At 36.9% G+C, this 19,360-nt stretch overlaps 1 protein-coding gene across 1 annotated transcript in view; it reads right to left on the bottom strand.

Moving 5' to 3' along the window:
- The window catches only part of Dbx (homeobox protein Dbx), a 64,343-nt gene extending 48,800 nt beyond the window's left edge, over positions 1–15,543 (bottom strand). The window contains exons 1-2 of the mRNA XM_074116672.1: positions 14,567–15,543; positions 3,964–4,131 (exon numbers count right to left, since the gene is read on the bottom strand). Coding sequence (XP_073972773.1) covers positions 3,964–4,131; positions 14,567–14,783 — 385 coding nt within the window. The 5' untranslated portion in view covers positions 14,784–15,543. The remainder of the gene's footprint in view (positions 1–3,963; positions 4,132–14,566) is intronic.
- Between the last annotated feature and the right edge of the window lie 3,817 nt (positions 15,544–19,360).

The raw sequence follows: 19,360 nt of genomic DNA, 5'->3' as shown, positions 1-19,360 counted from the left end.
AGGGATTCAGGACTCCTGAAAATGAGCATTTCCGGTAAATTTTCCGGCGAAGGTTTATCGTAAGAGAATACGACGATATCGTTTTTTGTAACCTCTTTTTTCAATATTGAGATTTCATTTACATTTACACGTTTTGAATCCGAAAAAAATGGTTTTGAGACAATGAACTGGCTTTTAGGAGAGAATTAGCTCCAGGGCTCTTAGCGTACAGGATTCCTAAGCGGGGAGATTCCGGGTTCGAAACCAGTCGCTAGACTCTTAAGTAAATCTTAATTTTCTCTTCATTGGGAGCATCTTATAGCTCACTGTCCGGCGATATACAGTGTTGTCTGTAACGAGAGAATACTGTCCGAGGCTGGCAGTATACTGAAAAAAGTTCTGGGCGCCTTAAATTGAAATAATAATAATAATAGTAATAATAAAGGCGCCACGGTAGCCGAGCGGTTAAGATACTAGACCCGCAAAGCTAATATGTATTGCTGGTTTAGTGGGTTCGATTCCCCGGTCTCTAGATCTTGGATTTTTATTTAATGGTTAATATGAGAAAGTTACAGTAAAGTATGTTTGCTAGTCGCCTCCGTCCGCGATAACTAATTGTGCAAGTTGCACGTAAAGCCCGCCTGAAAAAAATAGGCAATTACTTACTTAATAGTAATAATAATAATAATATAATAATTGGGATTAGCTATGCGATTAGCGTATTGAATTCCCACACGGAGGTACCGGGTTCGAATCCAGCTGCTGACCCTTAGATTTTCTCTTCCTAGGAGCTTCTTACAGCTCACTGTCCGGTGATGGACAGTGTTGTCTATAACGAGAGAACACTGTCCGAAGGCCGGCAGTGCACTGGAAAAAGCTCCGGGCGCCAATAACCTTCGATGTTGACGCGCCTTAAATCGTTAATAATAATAATAATAATATAATAACAAAACAATAATAGAGTAATGGAATCTCATTACCCGATTTAAATATAAGATTTTATTGTCTGTTGATTAGAAAGGATTATATAAAAGATTCCAGTTGTTTTATTGTGATGGTTGAATACTATTTTGTTGAAGGTGACACGAGGGAGTAACTTCCGCTTATGTGTGGGGGAGAGGATTCGTTTTGTCGGAAAGCAACTCGTTGAGAGGCATGATTTTATCCACTCGTTCTCTCTCACTCATATAAAGAAATCCGGATGAACACCACCACCTTTACGCTCGGTGACGTGATGAAGGAACTGAGAGATTTCAGCAGTGGGAGGCGGAAGCGGCAGTAAATGCTCGACTAAGTGGAGGTGGAATGAACTTGGCGGGCGAGGGAAGTTATACTCTGTGTATAAGCGTGAAAGCAGAAATAATAGAAATTTCAGCTTTGTTGCCGGAGGCAGTTGACGCCTCCAGAGAGGAGATGGTGGTGGGAAGGCGATGGTGTGTGTGTGTGTTGTTTGTTGTGCTGGAGGCAGACATTGAGAGTGGGAGAGGCAGGCCTGCCACCAGCCAGTGTATAAACCGCCTCCGGGTCCACATTAATTGCTTTATACTAAATCATTTTGTCCCTGGCCGTTACTTCTCCAGCTCCATCGCCACTTATCCTCCACTTTAATACCTCCTCCAGAATTATGAACCCTCCTATTTTCTTATTATTTCCTCTCCTCCAGAACAGCAGGCCCAAACAATGCAAACACAGTCTTCTTTTTTTTTGCAGGAGGCGGAAGTCAGTCTTAGTCTTATTTAAGTAAAATAATTACTGAATGACGACATTATCAAAAATTAGAAACCCTTTTTAAATAGTACCAAAAAAGACTTTCATTTCCTTTGAACTCAAAACAGTCCAAACTTAAGTGATAATTTTGAGTTAAATGTTTACTTATCACAGAGACTTTAACGGTCAAATCTGTGGTTAGTTGATGGTACCTAGCTGGGGAGCAGCTTCTGGTACCAGTGACTAGTATCTTTGATTCCAGCGTATTGGAAGACTGGCCGGGTTAAGATGGTTCAGGGTTTCGAAGTAGCCACATTTATGGCATCCCAGAACGGTTTCGGTCTTTTAATCATTAATCAGATGTAGAATGATGAGTTTAGTGTAGAGCAGAGGTCGCCCAAGTGGTCTATATAAACCCAAAGGGGTCTATATAACAAAAAAAGTAGGGGGGTCGATTTGAGCCAGGGGGGTCGAAGGAAAAACAATTTCGAACCCAATATATAGCGAACCTTGCAAAGAAACACCAGGTACTCGCCCATCTCATTAATTAAGAAGCAATACTGTAGTTACTTTATTTATTTATAATTACTTAGGTATTATTTAATAAATATTAAGGTATTTAACTTTCAACATTAAGATATTTTTCATAAAACTATTTGTTACACAATGTAAAAATTACTTTAATAAATGTTTCGGTGCTGCAATCTTATCTCCTCATTCCGATCCTCTTATCGCTACACGAACTCTACAAACACACATCAACCACTTACAAGGACTGGCTTTTCAAATGGAGAATCAAAACCAACGTTACGAAGTCAAAGTTTATAGTATTTACTCTCAGACGGAAAATCCTACCTCCCATCATCTTGAACCAAACCCATGTACCAACTGAGGACAAAGTACGCTACCTTGGACTGTACCTAGAAGCAAACGGTTGACATGGAATCCCCCATACTAGACTGAAAAGACAAGAAACTAACCAACGCTACAAAACTTCTCGGCCAGACTACTTGATAAACGTTCGAAACTTAACCTACATAACAAAAGACTCTTATATCTACTGTTACTGCGACCCTATTTGGTCATACGGCATCGAAGTACGGGGGATCGACTAAGCGTTCCAACGCACTACGCCTCCAGGTATTACAGTCAAAAATACTTCGAAAACTTCTTAACGCTCCGTTCTACGTATCTAACCTCACTATCCATAATGACCTCAAAATCCCTTTCATTACAGATCTTGCTAACACTCGTTTCTTCAAATTTCATTCCTCTACGTACAGTAGCTCATCCGAACCCTCTCATAGAACACCTATCTGCCTCCACATTACGCCAGGTAATCCTCTAAGGAGATTGAAGAGAAGATGGCCTCGTGATCTACTCTTACCGTGAGAGCAAAGCACGTTACTGGAGTGGCACCACTTGGTGCCTTCTCCACTCATGATTTTCTTCTATTTCTTTTTTCTTTCACCATATTTGCTTGTTGCAACAACTGTTGCAGTGGCAAATTGCAATAAAAGATTTAAACAAATAAATAAATGTTTAACAAATAATAAAATAAATTGTACAAACACAAGTACCTACCTAATAGATAGTTTTATTTTTAATTAACTGAAAATTACTTTTATGGGGGGGTCGATGGAGTTTTCTGAAAAATTATAAGGGGGGTCCATGATCAAAAAAAGTTTGGCGACCTCCTGGAGTTAGGGATTTCGGGCTTCACATTCACTTTTTTATTTATGTAGAACTATTCTCCGAAATAACTTAATTTTCTTGTGTTACGAAGGCATTAGGGATATTTCAGATTTCGACGGTGGCACAGTACGGTGTTGGTTAGAGTGATTTCCGTTCTTGCCACAGTACTTTGTCTATTTCCGTTACATAGATAATTAAATACTTGCAGTGAAATTTAGTATAAAACATAAAAATTTTGTAAATGGGAAGATATATAATTAAAATTTTAAGAATTTTGGAGCGGCAGTAAATTCTTTTCCTTAGGAACTTCTAATAGTATGGACAGTGTAGTCTGTAACGAGAGAACAATGTCCGGAGGCTGGCTGTGCTCTGGGAAAGCTCGTCAAATATTGACTCGCCTTAAATCGAAAAAAAAAAATGGAGTAAGAGGAAGTGGACTGAGGAAGTGCGTTTGAGATTTAACAGGAAATGGTTATAGTGTATTCACTAAATGCGGAAATACTGCTATGTTTGTCCCCCTCCCCCCACAATTTGGGATAGTCCATTATTTCCTATTGATGTAGAACAAAAATCATGACTCACCTTGCGTAGGCTGCTGTTTAGCATGATCAGGTCCTAAAATTGCACTCACGCTGAATTTAAGCGGTGGTTTATGCGGCCCTGATTGGGTAGGTGTATCCGTGGTTGTCCTATAGGCGGCCGGCTCTGGTGAAAGATGCGAAGGACCGGGTCTCCATATGACTTCACGTTCTGAAATGGAAAAAAGCACGGGTAAATGTAGGTCAGTTCAAGTAGTTTGATCTTCCACCCATCTGAAGAAAGAAGTCTCTTGAAGAGTTGTCCAACATAGCTCACTAAAAACTAACTTCCGGAAGTACGGTTCTTCCGGTCTTATTTAATGATTTTGAAATTTAAACTTCCAATTTAGAAAATTGCCTAACAAAAGAATAAATCATGTTCAATACTTAATGTTTAATAGGTGGCGAGTCCGCGCATAACTCTGAAACAGCGCTTTAGAGGGAAACCCAACTAATCCTCTCTTCCCCCTCCTATAAAAAGGCCGTAATTCAATTTTCCCCGGGTAATCTTTCAAATTAAAGTTGTGAAACTAGATATCTGGTATATTTTGTGAAAATCGTAGGAGTTTTCAAGAAAATCTCGAAAGACTGAACAATCGATTCAGTAAAGTGCTCTTTCCGGAGGAATGATTTCCGATCCGATTGTAGCTAAATTAACTTCCTGTTATTTTTCCTTTTTAAACTTCCGCTTAAATTAGAGGAAGAAAAATAGATTATTCCAAAATTATAAGTAACAATTTAACAATACGAATTTAAGAATAAATTTTTAAATACGCAATCAATAAAGACTAATTATAAAAATTGACATTTATTTTTATTAATAAATAAATTATAATGATTATGGCGATAATCATCAACATATCATCAAACTTTATTAATTAACAATAATTTATTAATAAGCAGTGACATTAATGATGCCAACACATTTCGACCTTGAAGTTTCCCGAACTAATACTTGTCACCAATTTAGTCGCCCCCTCTCCGGAACCGTTCTCTTTAGCCCGGAAGTTGCTGCACAAAAAACCGTCCGCCAGATATATTGTTTTGAATATATTTAAATATTTTGAGATAGATTTTTTGTTTGTTTTTTGTTTTGGCAAATAAATAAATAATTATTTATAACGAAAAGTTTTGTGGTGTATTCATATTATATTATATATTCCTAAACCTGGAATAAAGTCTTTCGCGTCTTTATAATACAATGTACAAGTTCAATATTCAAGCCAAAAGTGTAGCAGCTGTGTAATTTGAATGAGAATATAAAGAAACTGATGGTAGACCAGCAATGCTAAGATGTATTGTTGGTTTAGTGGGTTCGATTCCCGGTCTAGAGGCCTTGGATTTTATTTAATGGTTAATATGAGAAATTTTATAGTAAAGTATGTTAGGAGGTTATAGGCTAGACCCGCAATGCTAAGATGTATTGTTGGTTTAGTGGGTTCGATTCCCGGTCTAGAGGCTTTGGATTTTACGAGTATTTAATGGTTAATATGAGAACTTTATAATAAAGTATGTTAGGCTGTTATAGGCTAGACCCGTAAAGCTAAGATGTATTGTTGGTTTAGTGGGTGCGATTCCCCTGTCTAGATCTTGGATTTTATTTAATGGTTAATATGAGAAATTTTATAGTAAAGTATGTTAGGAGGTTATAGGCTAGACCCGCAATGCTAAGATGTATTGTTGGTTTAGTGGGTTCGATTCCCGGTCTAGAGGCTTTGGATTTTACGAGTATTTAATGGTTAATATGAGAACTTTATAATAAAGTATGTTAGGCTGTTATAGGCTAGACCCGTAAAGCTAAGATGTATTGTTGGTTTAGTGGGTGCGATTCCCCTGTCTCTACGTCTTGGATTTTATTAATGGTTAATATGAGAAATTTATAAAGTATGTTTGCTAGTCACATCCGTCCGCTACACCTAATTTGGTAGTTCGACCTAAAACTGGCCTCAAAAAATAGCCGTTCTTTAAATAAAATGATGGGCAATTCTTAAAAAATTTATATAATTTTCTCAATACTTGGCATTTGTAGTTAAAAAATATAGTTGCATTCTATATTTCACTATTGCTATTGTTTGTAGGGGCACCCGCCCTCCAGAATTCTAGGCTTTTTTAAGCTGAACTGATAGAGAGCTGCCTAGGAAATTTGCAGACAACGCTAGAAGAGTCTTTCTGTAAAATCGCACTTCTGGTGTACCGATATTCTGCCTACTCGGAATGTTGGTTAGGAATTTGCTTAATAGAATTTTATACAGATGTTAGAACCGTTAGAATCCCTGAAATGACAATCTGGAGGAATGTCTTACTAAGATCATCCCCGCGTACATGAAGGCGCCTGGGGAATGTTCGCTTAAGAATCGAGTTAAGACGATTATCGTCATGTTTAATGAATCGTACATTGGGTGTTAACTTGAGAAAAGCGGTCCACTGCAACTTTTCTGAAAAATTGTACAATATCTTCTCCCGTTAAGAGTGGTTCATTTATGACAAAACCCACTACAAGTAATTTTATTAGCGCCTCCTAAAGGTATATCAATGCAAATTTGAGTGGAACTTATGACATCCTATTTACTGTGATTTACAATGATAATTGGAACCACTGTAATGGGAATGCGGAGGCGCCACGGTAGCCGAGCGGTTAAGAGACTAGACCCGCAAAGCTAAGATGTATTGTTGGTTTAGTGGGTCCGAGTCTCCTAGTCTAGGTCATGGATTTTATTTAATATTTAATATGAGAACTTTATAGTAAAGTATGTTTGCTAGTCGCCTCCGTCCACGACATCTAATTTAGCAGTTGGACGTAAAGACCGCCTGAAAAAGTAGGCAATTACTTTACTTTACTGTGATCGAAATGCTGCCCAAAATTCGAAACACCTTCAAGCCCTAACAAAAGTTTTGTAAAAAAAATCTACACGCACATTTAAAATGGATTGTTGTTGTTGTTGTTTAAACTGGGATCTACACATGATTCTACCTAATGGACGAACAGTTAATTAAGAACTACATTTTGAGAATACTTTATTTTAATTTGGTTTTATAACCGCCCAAAATAATTTGGCATTATAGGAGTTTTCAAAATTAGAAAGACTTCTCGTTCAAATAAGAGGTTCCACTGTATAATTGAACGAAAGTAAAAGTAAATTAATGCCTATTTTTTCAGGCGAGCTTTACGTCCAACTACCAAATTAGGTGTCGTGGACGGAGGCGACTAGCAAACATACTTTACTGTAAATATCTCATATTAACCATTAAATAAAATCCAACGCCTAGTATACGGGGAATCGAACCCACTAAACCAACAATACATCTTAGCTTTGCGGGTCTAGCCTATAACCGCCTAACATACTTTACTATAAATTTCTCATATTAACCATTAAATACAATCCAAGGCCTAGAACAGGGGAATCGAACCCACTAAACCAACAATACACCTTAGCTTTGCGTTTCTCCACTGTTTACTTGACCCGCAATGCGTTCCTGTATTTCTTTCATGAATTATAGTATAACTAAAAAAGATTGTAACCACTTGGTAATAATACCTTTTTTAAATTTGAATTTAACCCTTTCAAAGGAACTATCTCTTTAAATGGTATATTTTGTTTGAAAAGTATAATATAAAAAAAAAAATAAAAAAAAATTGTAAACGATTATTCCTTGGATTGTTAGGGTACAGAAACTTTTTGAATTTAATGGCCCTCCAAAAAATAGTTGAAAAAACATTTTTCCTTATCATTATCATAAAATTTATTATTATGATTGTAATTAAAATAATGTTTAATGACCTAATTAATTGCCATCATTAATTTATTTATTACATCCTTAAAAATAACTAAAGAGGAATTTTATTGCGATCTGTACAAAGATTAGTAACATATGCATTTCATGGTTTATAGGGTCATATAAGCCTTTAGTACATTTATATCGATTAAATATTTCTTTTATTGCTTTCAGCAGACCGGGAGTTCTAGTTTTAAGGCACAATCGATTAAATTTTTAGCGAAGGTTTATTGAAAGAGAATACAAAGATTTCGTTTATGTAACTTTTTTTTTTTGTGAGCGATTGTGGTTATATTGAGTTTTCAGCACACAGGTTTTGGATCCGAAAAAAAAAAATGGTTCTGAGCCACTAATCTGGATTTAGGAGAGATTTAGGTCAGTGTTTAGCAAACTGGTTATCGTTGGGGAGGTCTTGAGTTCAAATCCAGCTGCTGGCCCTTAGATTATCTCTTCGTAGGAGCTTCTTACAGCTCACTGTCCGGTAATGGACAGTCTGTCACGAAAGAACACATCCCGGAGACAGGAATTTGCCTCCAGGCATCACTAAATACATGGTGCAACACGTTGAAGTGCTGAAGTTGAAAGAAGAGATGTTTTTACAGATTATTTGTGAGAAGAAAAAAAAGTTAGTACAGAGTATGGTTAGATTCTGGACCGTTTTCGAGAAAGCGGCTATTTTGTAATTTGGGTAATCCATCACGCCTATTATCCATTAGCGGTTTCACTTGTAGTAAATCTATACTAATCTAAAGGAAATTCAATTTCCCATAAGTTGTGGAAATTATTTCTAATTTTAGACAAGAAAAAAGTCTAATATTATCCTCAAACCTATTTGGACTTACAGACTAGAGCTTTGAGATTCTGACATACCTACAAACAAACGGACAGTACCAAGAAATTCCAATCAAAAACTACTCCGACAGATAAGATAAGATTCTAACAGGGCGGCCCTTAAGGCCTACGCCACTGCGACCCTTTTGGATTTATTGTAGCTCCCCCCACTCTAGAGCTAGCCCTCCAGACCCGTCCGTTAAACCAGACTCTTAATTCTGGAAAGCGACTCCTGGGTAAAGCTCACAGGACTCGCGACAGATAGTTGGCGCTCCTTTCTACGGTGACTAACCACACTCTTCTACAACGACCTCAGCATCCCATCCCTATGACTCGCCAAGACGAAATATCTCAAGTTCCCAAACTGCTCTCAGAATATGCTCTAATCCTTTCGTACAGTCACTGCCCGCTCTCAAAAGTCATCCCTAACAATTCACAACAAATTTAGCTGCAGGTTTTTCCTCTCCTTTTGTCCCTGCATTTCTATCCTACTTATTTAACCTTTCACGTTCCTCACTTGTTAAGAAGATTGAAATGTATTATACATATTATACTTCTGTATTTATTTTATGTATCTGTACTCATAGAAATAAATATTTTCATTCATTCACAACAAATGAAAATGCATAATTGAAATAATTTTATTCCACACTAACTGTTCCTTTTTGACAAATAACCAATCAAATCTCTTAAAAGATTTTTCCATCAATTAATACCCTTGAAACTCAAACGCTCTATTCATATTTACTTCAAGAGATGCTGCATCAAGAGGTATTCTTTAATAAAACCAACTAGATCTTGTTTTAAAATCAATTTCACTACTAATTATCTATTAAGCGTAGTGTCCATTTATTCTAGCCATAGATTAACCTTCAAATTTACTAAAATATTTTCAGTTTTATTAAAACTGTCCGGTAGGACAGTTGTATAAGGGTTGACCATCAAAAACTGCACGAAAAAGCGTAACGTTGAAAAACACCCAACTTTGACAATTTTTTTCTCTTTTTCTATAAAAGATAAAATTCCCAAATTTTCTTTAAATCTTACTCCAAACCCTCCTTCATAACTGTAATTTTTTGGCAACCACCCAGATCTAATAGGTTTCGAGAAAAAAGTTGCCGAAAATGAGCAAAAACCGCTTTTTCAAAAAATGTTCTTGTTCTTGTTCTTCTTCTTGTTGTTCTTGTTGTTCTTGTTGTTACCTTTTTTGTAAACAACGTAGCGCCTAAACGCGTGAACCGATTTTCATGAATGAGGTGTCATTCGATTGGGAATTTTATGTAGATGTGCCTTTTGGGGGTCTCGGCCCTGTGCATCGAATGGGAGAGGAGTTAGCCCCCTTTATGTAAGGCCCCCTCCAAAATTATTATTACTAATTACTCTGTAAATCTTGGCCCGATTTTGATAAAATTTGGTAGGATGATAGGGTTAGGGCTCCCCTACCTAACAATAAAGCGACGATCTGCTCTTACACTTGTTAAGGGGAAGTATAGCAATCGTTTCAAATTATCGACACGTGAACCGATTTTCATGAATGAAGTGTCATTCGAATCGAAATTTTGTACAGATTTGTACTTTAAAAGTCTCGACGCTATGCCTCATAAGGAGGGGAGTTCGCCCCACCCAAATAAGGCCCTTTCTAAAACTATTATTACCAATATTTCTACAAAGCTTAGTCCGATTTTGATAAAATTTAGCACGAAGAAGTGATTAAAGCTCCTCTACGTGGCTGTGAAGTGCCATCATGCTCTTACACCTACTAGGAGGAAGTACTGCAATCGTTAAAATTATCAATGAGTGAACCGATTTACATCAATGAATTGTCGTTCGATTCAAAATCTTTGCCTTTTAGGGAGAAGTACTGTAATCGCAGTTTATTTTTCTTGCTCCTCTTAAAAGGAAGTACTGAAATCGCAGTTTAATTTTGCTATTTACGTACAAATACCTTCCTATTTTATTCAAAACGCTTTCTCAAAAAAATGGTTATTGAGGATGGTTTGGGGACCGCAACTATAATCATTCTTTAAAAAGATCTCTCCAGTGGTAGTTACGGTTCCGATTTAACACCTTATCAGGTTATAATGATAGAATAGCTTATTCCAAATTTTAAAAAATCTGTAAAGCAGACGTAACTTTGCAAATAGACAAAAAGGAAAATCTATCCAAAAGGTACAAAAATCTCCTTAACAAAAACTTACAGTTTTAAAAGTTAAGTATAAGGGTTGATTAAACGCCAAAAGGTACACAAATCAGCAGTTCCCAACATTTCATTAATACTTCATTGATATAATTTAAGTAATTTTACTGCATTAACTTTTCCTTCACATTTTTTAGAATTTATTAGATGTCACAGACCCTTATGCTGGCCAGTTCATTCATAATATTTTTTTATTATAATTATGATAAAATGAGTGATGAATTATTCTGAGTAGTCACATATACATGCATGTTAAAGTAGAAAAAAACAAAGTTAGAGTCGGCCACTTTTTAAATTTCAATCACGGAAGATTCAAAACAATATTTCAGTCTTGAATTCGTCTTACCGAAATATTCGTGAGCACAAATAACATACAGTTAATAACAAGTAGATTATTCAACAATATTTACTCATTTCTCAATTGTAATTTAATTTAGTCCACCTAATTTTACTTATGGTAAAATACTGGAATGATTAGCTGTCCTAAAAATATGCATATCTTTATTTTCTTTATTTTATATTACATATATATAACATTGTGGGAAGAACACCTAGATTGAGAATGTAATTGAAGAAAACTATATTATTTGCGATAAAGCCAGATTATTTATTACTTATTATTACAAACGTTTGACTACAACATAAAATAACAATTACTTTAATCGAAGAATGAACTTAAACCAATGATTTTTATTTAAAAATAAAAATAAATGCATAAAATCATTGATGTAAAAAAAGTTTAAGAATTTTTTAGCCTCTTATTTTTTTTATATTTTTTATAACGTTTTTTTTTTCACCTGTGATTAATAGTTTGATTATTATAGATAAATAGATATTACAGTCAATCTAAGTTAAATGGTGTGCTACTTGAGTAAATATTTTGTAGACGAAAATGGCCAGCATAAGGGTCTGTGACATCTAATAAATTCTAAAAAATGTGAAGGAAAAGTTAATGCAGTAAAATTACTTAAATTATATCAATGAAGTATTAATGAAATGTTGGGAACTGCTGATTTGTGTACCTTTTGGCGTTTAATCAACCCTTATACTTAACTTTTAAAACTGTAAGTTTTTGTTAAGGAGTTTAAATATAATGTATTTACAAATCTCTCTCATCTGTCTGAAGATTAATTTCAGTTAAATGACCATCCACCCAGTTTCCAAAGAGATAAGATAAAAGCAGTATTATTTCATTACATTTTATTGTATTTAAATTTATTACCTTCTGAGGTGGACACATGGCGACATTCATTGTGACATAATTAAAATCAGCTGTTTTATCAAATACAAAGAACTCCTTGATTAGTTTTCTGTTTTAATTTATTTTCATTTTAATCGTCTAAATATAATACGTACACAGTGAACACAAATCTTTTTGTACGTAAGTTTTGACAACATAAATTACGTACATTGCCGGTTATAGCTTCTGCCCTGCTGTTTTGCTCTAATAACAATCTTCTCTTCCTTGTACGGTGCGCTATTCTCCGCTCATCCATGGACATGCGACTCACTTGGAACTCACTCACAAGACCTAAGTGGACAAGCAATAACTAAACGTGACCAACTTCACTTCCGACTTCTGGGGAAGACGTTCTAGACTACTGAAGGAACCAATATAGAATACAATTATTCCTTGGGGGTTCCAGACAAACATAGGGACATTCCAGTCTAGGTTAGTCCGACAGATAGTCAGATGCTCCTTTTTACATCACCGACAATTCTCTTCATTCTGAACTCAACATTCCTGGCGTACAACAAATCGCCAAGACAAAATACCGTACACCCACTGCCAGTGGACCCTAAGATTTTCTTTAGAATGTGTACCAGCAACATTGGTCCATGACCTCAAATTTCCCCCCCCCCATCATCCGCGACATAGCGAAATCCCCTTTTTTTCTCCCGTTTAGTCCCACCCTAATTCTATAATCAAGCCAACATCATAATTTCTCTATATCATTCCAGGTAATCCAGTCAAAGCGGCTGATACGAAGATGGCCTTCTTTGAGATTTCAAAATTAATAAATAGGTACGTTTAGTGGTGTAATATCACCGAATGACTACCACTCAAATCCACCAATCCCGTTACGTTCCCTTTTGTAATCATATTCACTTGTTACACCACATATGTGGTGGCTAATTTCGAATAATTTGGAATTGCAAGAAGTAAAGTAGTAAAGAAAAGTAATTGCCTATTTTTTCAGGCCAGCTTTACATCCAACTACCAATTAGGTGTCGTGGACGGAGGCGACTAGCAAACATACTTTACTGTAAATTTCTTTTATTAACTATTAAATAAAATGCAAGGTCTAGGCCGGGGGAATCGAACCCACTAAACCAACAATACATCTTAGCTTTGCGGGTCTTGCCTATAACCACCTAACATACTTTACTGTAAATTTCTCAAATTAACCATTAAAAAAATCCAAGATCTAGAGACAGGGAATCGAACCCACTAAACCAACAAAACATCATAGCTTTGCGGGTCTAGCATACAACCGTCTGATATACTTTGCTAAATTTCTTTTATTAACTATTAAATAAAATGCAAGGTCTAGGCCGGGGGAGTCGAACCCACTAAACCAACAATACATCTTAGCTTTGCGGGTCTTGCCTATAACCGCCTAACATACTTTACTGTAAATTTCTCAAATTAACCATTAAAAAAATCCAAGGCCTAGAGACAGGGGAATCGAACCCACTAAACCAACAATACATCTTAGCATTGCGGGTCTAGTATCTTAACCGCTCGGCTACCGTAACACCGGATGACCACCACTCAAATCGTTCCCTTTTGTAATCATATTCCCTTGTTACACCACCATATATGGTTGCAAATTTCAAATAATTTGGAATTGAAAGAACTCTCTCCAGGAAACACAATCATGGACCGTTAGCGGAAAACATGTACCCCAATCAAGGCGCCTCACAACAAGGTACTTTAGATGTAGACTTTATTTGAGAGTTTGAGTTTCTGTTTGTGTTTTTGCACATATTTTTTCTTGAAGATATTAATTTTTGTTTATGTTATCCGCCATAGCAAGCACGTTTTCTAGATTTCTTTTTAAAATTTTACTTATTTACACTTTACTTGGTGAAGTGATTCGAATCAAATATTTCATTTAGCAATAATTATTTCCCAATACGAAAGAAACTAAGTATAATTTCGTGTTTTCTGCTTGGCGACCCCTCCTTACAAAATTCAACTCCAAACTTTACAATTCTGAAACATTTCAGAACCCTTAAATTTAAGGTTTTAATCAAATTTTTGTTTAATTATTTTCACAAAAGAAATGTTTTATGATTCAATAGCTTTTTTGAATAACACACCACGTAACCTCTATTTTACCTCAATCACTATGTCAGCATGTGTATTGCGAGTGTATGTGTGTGGGAAACGGAAGTGGAAGTCGGAAATCACTGATCTTAATTTACCTCTGATGATGGAAGGAAGTCCGAATCCGGTCAGGAAAACAATGATGGGTTTCCAGCACTGCGGTAGTGACTATGAATTTCAATATTTATTTTGGTGGGGTTCTGTGACGTCACTTGTCTCGATTTTGATGGTATAATTTTTTTTTTGTTTATTTTCCAAGTATTTTCTAAGTTTTAGAGAATTTATTTGGGTTCAGAAAAAGTTATGTGAGTTTCCGTTATAGATCTTACCACTTAAAGGAGGAAAATTGAAAATGGAAAAGTCATAAAGGGTATTGTTGATTAAGTAGTTACGGTAACGCTCTCCGGAAACTAATTCTTCTAAATTAACTACGTTAAAACCTAAAATAAAGTCAGTTTTCCCGGAACTTACCTGTCCATTCTTTTTCATCATGTTCAGACGGTGTTGGTGAAACTTGTCGGCGAGGAGGACTTTCCGTACCAACTGAATCCGGCGGTGAAAGACTTCTTTCTGATAGTAGATTTTCCACTAAGAATTGCGAAGAAGACAGTATACCTTTACGCAGTCCTTCGTCAGAATTATGACGACCGATTACAGCGGTTGGCACTAAAACGTTCGGTAACATCATTATTATACTTTTTTCCGGATTTCCCGGAAACACTACACCATTTTTGTTTCTTGTAATTAGTTGAATTAAGGAGTTTTGTCTTTTTCAATTATTAGTTACACCACGTATTGTTTTTGTTTTTGGCATTTTTACTTAATAAGCATCGTTAATTGTTCATTAATTGATTTGGCACTTATTGTTTTTATTTGAAAAATGTTTTAATACAATAAAATAAAATTAAACTAAACTAAATTGAAACTGTCTTAAAGTTTGTGTTCATCGAATGATATTTAGCATCGCACTGTCACTGAACATGCTTCATACTGAATACATAGCAATCACTACCCCTTACACTGTTGAACCAGGGTCTAGGAGGGGTGCTTCCTGTGGGTGGGACGGGAGGTGAGAGAAACAGAGAGGGTGGGGGGACCAGCTTAGCCTGTGAAGAAAGAAAATCAAGCTTTTTTGGGGGGGAAAATAAAAAAAAAAAATTTTTGGGTAAAGAGGTGGTATCGTTCTGGTGTAGCGAGGGGCACTTCGGGATGGTTGGTTTAACGCTAACACTAGTTAAAATAAAAAGAGATGATGGTGAAGAGATTTACTGAGAGAGTTGGAGTGCAAAAGAGAAAGACCGGGTGCGCACCCTGGAAGTAGAAAAACCTCCTAACGGAATAATCTAATAATAATATCCAATGTAATCATACACAGTCCAGGGGGGGTGTAATATTGTAGAGAAGTTCTCCCCCTCCACACACTCATTGGGGCCACGGCTGAGTTACCCCGATGCTGGTTCTCCTTCTCAGCTCGCCCCGAAAAAGGGGGTTGGATTTTTGCCCTGTAAGCTCCGCCCCACAATTTCCCCCACCAGTGCCTAATAGGGGCTGGCTGGCTGGCGCTCTCTCTCACGCGCGTGCACGGCTTGCCATTCTCCGTCGGCCTGGATTCTGGGTGCGTGTGTTCTTCCCAGCTAAAGTGGGGGGGAGGAGATCCCGGGTTTATATTCCCTTGGATGTAAGGCCTCCCCCCCCCCCAAGTCGTGGTTTGAGTTCAGTCCATTCCCAGGTCTCCTCTTTTTTTTTTTACCCCGCCAAAAAAAAGGTACCTCTCCTTCTCGTCCTGAAGGGTGTTTCCCTAACAGGAGAGTGTTTCTGAAAGCTAACTTTTTCCTTTTTTTCCCCTCCCCCGTCTTGCCTTTTTCCAGGACAAAGAGGGAGAATCGCTCTCTTTCGCTTCCACACCCTGGAATCTGCGCGGCGTTGAGGGAACTTCATTTATATTGTGCCTTCTCCTTTCCCTTCGTCCATCGTTCGTGATTCTTTACTTGCCGACATTCGATCTAGGGAGAGCTCTGGACCACCATCCTCCTTCCTTGGTATCCTGCTTCACTATCAATTCTATCCAGAAACCCAGATTTTCTCTCCCTACCCCCACACTTATTATTCCCAACTAAACGTCTGGAAACATCGTCTCTTATTACATGGTTCCGCCCTTCACCACCTTATTTCTCCCACTCGGGTCCCAAATGTTATTTATTTCCTTTCAATATATCAAAAACCCGAAAATAGGAGATTATTTTATTCTTGGATTATTTCTCTCTCTTCTATTTCATTTCTAAATAATGACATCATGCAACCATATTGCTGTATTAAAGTAACTCTAGTCTCAGCTCCCACATCACCTGCTCTTGAGGCAAAAATCTTCACAAAAATAAGTTGATATGGTTGAAGGAAGGGTGACGTCATAGTTCTACCAGAGCACTACTTAAAAATCTATATTCCACTTGAAAAAGATTTCAAGTCCAAAGTATACCTTAAATCGAAGTACAAATTAAGTTCTCTTCGCGACTGACTAGAAATTTTCGGAAAAACTCGAAAAGCATTTTTAACGATTGCATTTCCGTTAGGCTCTACCTCCATTACGCAATAATTTTTATTTGTATTCAATTTCTTTTAATAATCAGTTATTAAACCTGTATATCCCCTTCTAACTCAAAATATATCAATATCTTTGAATCAGTAGCTATTAAAACATGTCTGGTTAAATGCATTTTGATTCTAACTTGATTAGGCTGAGCATTGAAAAATTTTGATGCCCTGTATGCTGTAAGATCTGTGCAATAAAGTAGTATTTCAAATAAACAAAACCGTACCTATATCTTACGCATAATTAGTGATCTACTAGTAACAATACTTGATAGCCGAGCGGTTAAGATACTAGACCCGCAAAGCTAAGATGTATTGTTGGTTTAGTGGGTTCGATTCTCGTTCTTAGGCTTTGGATTTTATTTAATGGTTAATATGAGAGATTTACAGTAAAGTAAGTCAGGCGTTATAGGCTAGACCCGCAAAGCTAAGATGTATTGCGGTAGTAGTCTAGGCATTGGATTTTATTTGATGGTTAATAAAAGAAATTTACAGTAAAGTATGTTAGCTAGTCACCTCTGTCCACGACACCTAATTGGTAGTTGGATGTAATACCCACCAGCTAAAATAGACATTGCTTTACTTTATGAATAGCCAGCATTTAAGACATTGGTCATGCCTAGCTAACACAGCCGAAAATATTGGATTGAAGCAGTTTTGAATTTTGCAGCGATTAACATGGTGGATTTACTTCTAACCACGAAGACGCAAAAGAAAGTACCACTGAACTTTGGGCTTATTGTTATTCCCTCTTGCTCTGAGCTTACTGAAGAAGCGTGTAAGTCATTAAAGTAGCAGATCATCAAGAAACGGACTTCACAAGAACTGTTGCCTTCATTCTCTTCCACAGTTCTCTCTAGTCCCTTCTACTATAACTTTATAATAGAGATAGCGCAGTATGTACTATAATTACAATATAAATCAAGTCCTTAGATGAATCATAACAGTTTATTACAGCTTTTTCTCCCCTGTCTCCTTCTCATAAAGCTCCAGATTACGACAGGTCTGCAAGTGAAAGCTCTAATTTGAACTGTTAACAGCTTTCAACTATAATACGGCTGGCTTAATAGTACTTTCAGTTCTTTGTTCGCCACTGTCCGGGCTGTAGTAGTAGTAACTACAAGTTGGACGTCTGGTGAACTATTATTAAGAGAAGTTGGTCAATGACCTTTTGAAGGTTTTAAAAGAGAATTTTTATATTTATTTAACTTTTCTTGGCTTTGGAAAATGGTTCTAAGATTTTGTGTAGATCTTAGATCAAATCTAAATCTCATTAGGACCTAAGGACAAAAGTAAGACCATATAAGATACAACCGTAAGATTTTCTTTAATTTTCACATGTTATTGCTGAATGCTAGCTACTAAGGAAAGCGTAATATCTCTCCATGAAGTTCGCATTCAATCAATTTCCTTGGAAACAACATCAAACAACGAAAGCGATCAAGTCTTCATCTTGATCTGCGGTCAAGTAGTTTTGAGGCGCCCGTCCACATCTTTTCGTTTCAATTCGAGTACGTGATGGGTTCGAGGTTAGTCTCTTGTCAATGTACGGTCCCAAGAGCCGTACTAAGGTAATAATTCACTGATGAGGCAGCTATTCACGTACTAAGATAATAATTCACTGATGAGGCAGCTATTCACGTACTAAGATAGTAATTCACTGATGATGCAGCTATTCACGTACTAAAATAGTAATTAACTGATGAGGCAGCTATTCACGTACTAAGATAGAAATTCACTGATGCCACCATTGGGCAGGGACAGGCGAAGGAGTTTATTAAAGGCTATTCTCCGAGGCGACTGCAGAATTAATCCGTCAAGACCGTGTGGGGCTATAAGGATAATTGTAGGGCCTATTAACTGGCCACACTGCAGGCTCAGAAAACACATGCATCGCATGGGCCTGGGCATATGATAGCCTCTGTAGGTTCTGTCAGGAAAAGGAGGAAACGGCACTGCGCGTATTGTGTCAGTGTGAGGGGCTCGTGTGGCTAAGGATGTTACTTCTCGGAGAAGTGAAAAACCAAGACCTCAGGAGCTTTACCCATGAGTCGCTCTCCAGCATTAAGAGTCTGATTAAAAGGACAGGTCTGGAGGGTGAGCTTTAGAGTGAGGGGAGCCCCAATAGATCCAAAGGGGTCGCAGTGGCGTAGGCCTTAAGGGCCTAAGTTCTGGTAGGTGGCAAAAAAAATAATGTGTATATGTTACCCATTTACATTAAGAAAAATCTGTTCGGGGCCACCAGTTCACCTGAATTGCATATTACATTTCCGTTGTAAACTAAAAAAAAAATCGAAAGTCCGCATGAGCTTTGATATCTTCTCTTCCGGTATATTGCGCGATACAAGTAAACAGTAAAATAGAGGTGAATTAGAAAACTTATTAGACCCGCAAAGCTAAGATGTATTGTTGGTTTAGTGGGTTCGATTCCCCCGGTCTAGGCCTTGGATTTTTATTTAATGGTTAATATGAGAAATTTATAGTAAAGTATGTTTGTTAGTCGTTTCTGTACTCGACACCTAATTGGTAGTTGGACGTTAAGCCCCGCCTGAAAAAAATAGGCGATTACTTTACTTAGAAAACTTATTGTTCATTTTGTTGTTTGCTTTTTTTTTATTTATTTGTTTGTAGCGATAAAGGAGGAAGTCGCGTAGATACGCGTTTGATCTACGTGGT

This window comes from Rhodnius prolixus, unplaced genomic scaffold (genome assembly GCF_049639745.1).
Source record: "Rhodnius prolixus isolate KJV_2025 unplaced genomic scaffold, Rpr scaffold_19, whole genome shotgun sequence".
Taxonomy (NCBI): Eukaryota; Metazoa; Arthropoda; class Insecta; order Hemiptera; family Reduviidae; genus Rhodnius; species Rhodnius prolixus.
This window is presented reverse-complemented; position numbering and strand designations above follow the sequence as displayed.